The 7,154-nt window shown below is 38.9% G+C and overlaps 1 protein-coding gene across 1 annotated transcript; it reads left to right on the top strand.

Moving 5' to 3' along the window:
- The first annotated feature begins 2,673 nt into the window (after nucleotides 1-2,673).
- On the top strand, nucleotides 2,674-5,782 carry LOC143522627 (uncharacterized). Its single transcript, XM_077016350.1, has 6 exons — nucleotides 2,674-2,719; nucleotides 3,010-3,321; nucleotides 4,840-4,947; nucleotides 5,110-5,178; nucleotides 5,302-5,369; nucleotides 5,571-5,782. The coding sequence occupies exons 1-6, from the start codon at nucleotides 2,674-2,676 to the stop codon at nucleotides 5,697-5,699; spliced, it is 732 nt and encodes a 243-aa protein (XP_076872465.1). The 3' UTR covers nucleotides 5,700-5,782.
- The last annotated feature ends 1,372 nt before the right edge of the window (nucleotides 5,783-7,154 follow it).

The raw sequence follows: 7,154 nt of genomic DNA on the forward strand, positions 1-7,154 counted from the left end.
GAAAAATTGCACTCAAGACTGCAGACATCTTTGAGAGTATGTACAATGGGTTGATCCAGTTCAGGAAGGACATCTGCAGATACAACAACACTTTCAAAATTTTCAGTTCTGGCGATTTGGTGCTGTTCATCTGCCCTGGATATCTGTTTTTCAGGTGTGATGCTCTCACTTTCAGAACCAGACTGACAGTCAAGAGCTTTCAAATGTTCTTCAACTTTAGCTCTGATCTTTCTACGCTTGGTCCGTGAACAACATATTAAGACATCTTCCATTGCCGCTGGCAAATAAAAAACAAACAAAAAACTAACAACATATGCACACCATTTTTTACAGTTGCATATAATTACATAATATATTAAAATCACTTAATCACTTATCACTTAATAATAAACTTATTATTACTGCAATTCTTATGCATAAATATGTTTGTAACATGTGTAAATCTATTCTGACCGACATTTGGGGGTTGTATTCTTTCAACATTAACAAAATAGCGACAGTATACATGTTAATCCAAAAAAAATATAGCTTTATTTACAAATTATTTAGAAGTTACGTAAAATATAACACTCTGCTCATGAACTGTGTTCAAAGTAATGAGAATCTATGAGTCGCTACACTCGAATAAAAAGGTACAAAATTGTCACTGAGATGGTACCCCCAAGGGTACACCTAATTATAGTGCTCGAAAAGCACTATATTGTTATCCCCAATTTACGTTTGGCGAACGTAAAATGTTACCGGGGTGTGTAAAACGGACACAGCGAGAAAAAAGAGTCTAAAAACAGCAGCAGAAACAGTCTAAATAGTCGTTTGAACTAACCTAGTGAAAACCGGGATATTAAATGAATTTAATTTTTTTGCCGGGACCGAATATTAAAAAGAAGGAAAACCGGATTTTCCTACTTTGTCGAATTTTCCTACCGTATCAGCTGGCAGCGAGTATTTATAGACTAGTCTGTCGAATTTTCCTACCTTGTCGAATTTTCCTACCGTGTCCATTGGCATCGCGTATTTGTAGACGTATCTCTTAGTTTGTTTACCTTATGGAAACGTCGTAATGTAGCGCAAATCAGCGTTTAAAAAGTAGTATTTGTAGACGTATCTCTTAGTTTGTTTACCTTATGGAAACGTTGTAATGTAGCGCAAATCAGCGTTTAAAAAGTAGTATTGTAAACGTATCTCTTAGTTTGTTTACCTTATGGAAACGTTGTAATGTAGCGCAATTTAGCGTTTAAAAAGTAGTATTTGTAGACGTATCTCTTAGTTTGTTTACCTTATGGAAACGTTGTAATGTAGCGCAAATCAGCGTTTAAAAAGTAGTATTGTAGTATCTCTTAGTTTGTTTACCTTATGGAAACGTCGTAATGTAGCGCAAATCAGCGTTTAAAAAGTAGGATGAGCTTTAAAATAAAAGTTTTATTTTGCGTATTAGTGTATACACGGCTCAATCATTATCATGTGGAAATATCCAAGTCCCTATAAATAGGTAATAACAGGTAGTAAAATGGCGCTGTTTAAAACATTTTAATCAACTAGTTAACTTAATGCACAGTTGAAAACATTGCAATTGCAAACAAAGAAGAAATTATAAACAAGAAATTAACTTACTGCACTATTGAAAGGACTAAATAGTACTGCACTGTTGAAATTCGCTAGCAGGCAGGAAAAATCGATGGGTGTAGTAGGCGGCCACCAAAATAGTCACGTAAAAGCGACTTGCGCATGCGCAGTAAGCCTTGGTATGAATTTTCGATGGGTAGGAAAAATCGACAGAACACCGACGCCATGTTGTTTTACAGTTAGACCGAGCACGCCTGCGTGAATTCAGTGACGAGGCGGGGGTAAGACGTACGAATCGATTATCAGATCATCATATGCAAATCGATTCTGAATCGGAAAATCGATTTTTTCAACACAGGCCTACCCTGCGTGTAATATCTGCACACTGGCAGCTCTGTAGCACTAATACCACTCATCACACTCATCCCAGCCTGTCACTCAGGTATTTAAGCCACCAGGTTACAGCCTGCAGCGCTGTGTGTTGTTCTGTGAGACGAGCTGCTGAAGTCTGCTGCCACTACTGAGCTGCATACCTGAGTGTTATTATTCAGTTTGTTGTGCACTGTGCACCTTTGACTATATCTGGTGTTGCCAGTGTTTCTTTTGGATATTAAAGTTGTGTTCCTACCACCTTCATCTCTCTCTCCTCCCACCACAGTGTTGTTCATTTCACAGCATTTATATTCTAAAATTATTCTAAAAGTTCATGACTACTTCTCCACTTTAATGTGTGAGTAAGTGTGAATTTCAGACATCTTTGTGGTGTCTCTTTATCTTCACTGCTGAAACACGTCTTCAGGGGTTATTTTAGCAGATCTGTTTTTGATCTGCATGTTCTCGAAAACATGAACCACATTATTTTGTGTTGCTCGTTCCATGTGGGCCTGTGAACTTTTTGTATTTGTTTAGTTTTGCTTGTAACTACAACAGTGTTGTTGACGTGATCCTGTCTGGTGGATCATATGAACACCCTGACCACAGATGTTCCAAACACAGACATCTCACCCTGCAGAACTAATTTAAGTGAAGCAGCATTGTGTGTTGGGGGGGAGGGGGGGGGTTAAGTGTTGTGATTCTGAGGAACTGTATCATCTCAGAACACACACAGGAATGGAGAGGTTGTGTCTTCTGCTGGTTGTGCTCCACATCACTGCAGGTGGGATCAGTTATTTCATCTGTTCTCTTAGAGACAAACTGACTCAGTTCTGAGTTCAGTGTTGTTCACATTAGTCACGTGGTGTCTGTCTAGTTTAGACTAAGTGTGTGTAGAAATGTCCTTATTAAGAACAGTATTAGACTACAACTACTGAATCTGTTCAACTAAACATGTAACAGAGATGAATTATTGGATTGTTTATAACCTGCATTTGGAGGCTTATAGCCAGTAGCATTGTAATATTTTCCCTCTGAGTGATAATAATGTGGGAGCTTTCTGTCTTTCTGCAGGTTGCATGCTCTCTGACCATACGAACATGGAGGTCAAAGGTCACACAGGAGGCTCAGTCCTGCTGTCCTGCTCCTGCACTGACCTGCAGACACGACCTCAGAGTTTCATCTGGACGACTCTGAGTAGTGGACACTGGACTGATGTGTTCAGTGATGAGCACTACAGAGACAGAGTTCAGTGGTTTAATGAACTCTCTCCTGGAAATCTCTCTCTGCTCATAACTGACCTGAGAACAGAGGATGAGGGAGAATACAGCTGTGGTACTTGGAGTGAACACGGATATTACAGATACTTCACTCTGCGTGTTTCAGGTAAACCACTGAAATATACATGACAACATGTGTAGTCGTGAAAAGATCCTTTGCAGTGTGAGTGTGTGAAGATGACTGAGATCAAAGGTTCACTATAAGTTTGAGATATTTATGACATTTTAAATAGACTGACAAATGTTTTGTAAATTAACTTAGAGTTTGTGTTAAAAATGTCTTTTTCTTAATGAACCATCAGAAATATTCATGTTAGTTGTTTGTCAAAAATGAAAACTGAACATAATTTGTTTTGTTTAGTAAAATATACCACTAAATATTTAGGGGGGGGGGGGGTCTGTTGTCTCTGTCCTAACGGTCAGAGAGGCCCTATTAGCCCTATAAATGTATTTTATATTTTAATTGTATTGTTTTAAATCTAATCTTGGATTGTTTCATTAATATGAACATTTGCACTTAAAATCAGCTCAAAAACATTTTTTAACCTATCTTCATTTTTTCCTTTAACTGCAAACACCCCCGCATCCCACAGACAAATGGTTTGATTCACACTGACTGTTGCTGGTCGGCGCACAGCAGCGGGAGTTTTAACATTTCTGATACTACTAGGGTGACCAAACGTCCGTATTTCCCGGGACATGTCCGTATTTCACGTCCTGTCCCGGGCGTCCCGGGATATTTTTTAAAACTGTGGAAATGTCCTGGTTTTTAAATTACGTTAATCGGGCCATTAATTCTACAGGCACTAGGACCCTGAGCACGGCGCTGTATGACACGGAATCCCTGAGCCTCATCAGTTGAGCCTCATCATACTCAACTGGCGTAGAACCAACAACTTACGTTCGCCACCCCCCCCCCCCCCGCTCGACAACTTACAAGTGTCCTGGTTTTCCCAAACAAAAATATGGTCACCCTAGATACTACACACATCTGATCTAGAGAGATGACACATAAAAATGGACAATTTTGGAGCACAAAAAAGAAAAGACAAAAAGAAAAGAGAGAAAGATCATAGAGGTGAAGGAGATTATATGAAGAGGTTTTTAAAAGAGAGAAAGATCACAGAGGTGAAGGAGATTATATGAAGAGGTTTTTAAAAGAGCGCAGGGTTTGACTGTGAGTCCAGAGATGACGGTAAATAAAGAACAACAACGTTGTAGCTCCGTAAAGTTGGAGACCCGATCCGTTTGTAGTGAAGAGACTGAACTCTTAATTCCTGACCCACACAGACCAGAACAGTTCACAGACGGAAAAACCACCGCAGACACACACAACTGACCACTGAACTGAGAATATCTGTACAATTGTGGGTTTGCTACAGTTTTTATTACAGTATTTTGTCTTGTTCAATAAGACATTAATTTAAATGATTATGTGATTGCTTGATTGAATAATTGAAGAGGTAGTAAAGGCTGGTACATGTGAAGACTTCATGCCCCTGGGCCCAGCAAGTCTATCAACTGACCTGTATAAGAGTGATATTTTACCTGAGGAACTGGTGTAGGGTGGAGAGGTGACTGTGTCTGTGATGTTTTTGGTTTCATATGTTATTTGTTTGTATAGTGAGGGAAACTGGGACACATTCATGGACATCAAGAACGTCTCCAGAAGTGTCTCCTACAGTAACCGTCACATCTGGAGTTAAAGATCCATCGGATCTTCAGACTACAGGTGATCTCCCTCTAGGTCAAACCACCTTCTATTTAATCTTCATTCAAAGAAAACCATTCCATCATATTTATTTTATGTGTGCTTGTGTGTGTGTGTGTGTGTGTGTATATGTGTATCTGTTTGCTTGTGTGTGTGTGTGTGTGTGTGTGTTTTCTCACACAGTTCTTCGCATCTCAGTTCCATTGCTGCTGGTTCTTCTGGTACTGGCTTTAATCTGTTGGAGACACAGAGGTATTATACACACACACACACAAACACACACTTCATACTTCACATATATAATTATAGATCCTGTGTTAATATATAAAGGTGTGTCTGTAGAATCATAATGGAATTTCTGTCTTTTCCCTGTAGGACAGAGAAATGGACAGAATGTGGCCACTGTGGGACATGTGGACGTTGATGGAGAGCAGGACAATAAGGTTAGCACACATGCTGGACTTTCAGTCTGGACATTACAGTCTGGACATACATTTTGAGAAATATATGTATGAAGAGGAGGGGCTGCTAATTATAATGTAAGATTTAGCTCCAATATTCCTGAGTGCTTAGAGGTTATTACAAACATGCAATATTACGTGTGATATAAATATATTGTTGACATTCTCTCTCTTCCTCAACAGACTGAATCTGATGTGATATACTCTACTATAGATGACAGAAACATAGTCCCATCAGCACATGTCCAGATCAGCACTAGGGCAAAAACTGAATATGCCACCCTATCCCTAACCCAACCTAGACCAATGTAAATACACACACACATGCATACAGATATTACAGAAGACTGGAAATACCCTGATCCTATATTTCTCTGCTTTGATGCTGATATGTATTTTTACACTTCTCATATGTAAATTTTGTGAATTACAATAAAAGAAATTACAATACAAGAAAAAATTCTCAGGTTTGTGATCTTGTCTTTGTCCACTGTGTTTTCGTTTCATCAATGAATTTCAGACTTTGTCCTGTGCTGGATGTCACGTGTCTGTTACTCCTCAGTTTAGTGTGTTAATGGTGTGCGTTGCTCGTCTTTGTTTGTCTGTAAAGCTGTGTGTTCAGTGGTGGAGTCTGTGTATCTGTTAGCGTGTGGCACTACTGCTACGTCTTTAAATAGAAGCGTGTTGAACATGCTGCTCACCTCTCAGTATCCTGTCTCACCCTCGCCCCCGTTACACTGACTACAGTGGTTCATGCTGGTGGAATATTGTCACATAAACCACAAGGCTCTTTAGTACAAACCTGTGGTTAACTCTAACTGAAGTTGTGAGAAACTGAAGTTGTGAGGAAAGTGGTGACTAAACTAAAAGTCTTCATGTTTTTCATTGTGTGTAGTTGAAATTGAGTTATTTTGAACATCAGATCAATGGTAACATTGAAGTGGGTCTTCATAACACATTCATACCATCTCACATACATCCTTAAACATGTTAAATCAGTTTTCATGAAGGGTGGGCAGTATGGTCCCTGAAAATGCCTTCAAGGTTCAGTATTTCCTCTCCCACTCATTTTGACTGAATTAAATAATCAATTAGCTGTTAATGATTCAGTGTCATTGTATTTAGGCCCTACCCTTAAGTGTGATATTGTGTTTAAATTGAATATTAATGACTTGATCTGACGTTTTAGGTCAGAAGGTGGAGTCACAAGCAGGTAAAATGAGTTTAACTATAAAAAGGGGGATCCAAAAAGCAAAGGCAGAGAACAACGCCTGGGTCTAATCCAGCAACGCCTGGGTCTAATCCATGGGTTAAAGCAAGAAATTTTCATTTGACTGAAAAAATTTTCCTGGCAAAAGACAATGCCAGCAATTACTGAAAATCTTTTGCCTAATTCTACACAATAAACACATTTATAAAGTATATTTATCTAAACAGCCTGTGTAAGGAGAGAAGAGAGAATGAACACCTGAGCAATAAATGTACATAAATGTGTATTTAATGGGAGTTATCTGGGGGTCCTCTTCCAGAAAATGATTTAAAGATCAAGTCAAATTTAGTGAATCCTGGTGAGAGGTATGAAGCTCTCGTTTTTATCAGATTCACCATCGCAAAAACATAAGCCGTAAGATTACATGCTTTAAGTAGGTATGTTACAAAAAAAATTAACACCACTGGATAGAGTTTTTAAATACAAACAGAACAACACCATCCATGTTAAGCCTGGTTTAAGCCTTTATACTTGACGCAGCACGAGTGGCGTGAGCA

The sequence above is a fragment of the Brachyhypopomus gauderio genome, chromosome 9 (assembly GCF_052324685.1).
Source record: "Brachyhypopomus gauderio isolate BG-103 chromosome 9, BGAUD_0.2, whole genome shotgun sequence".
Taxonomy (NCBI): domain Eukaryota; kingdom Metazoa; phylum Chordata; class Actinopteri; order Gymnotiformes; family Hypopomidae; genus Brachyhypopomus; species Brachyhypopomus gauderio.

Excerpts from the sequence above, each read along its gene's own strand:
- LOC143522627 (XM_077016350.1), top strand. The coding sequence starts at position 2,674 with ATGGAGAGGTTGTGTCTTCTGCTGGTTGTGCTCCACATCACTGCAG. Across the intron at positions 4,948-5,109 it reads ATCGGATCTTCAGACTACAG|TTCTTCGCATCTCAGTTCCA; the intron begins GTGATCTCCCTC and ends TTTCTCACACAG. Across the intron at positions 5,370-5,570 it reads ATGGAGAGCAGGACAATAAG|ACTGAATCTGATGTGATATA; the intron begins GTTAGCACACAT and ends CTTCCTCAACAG.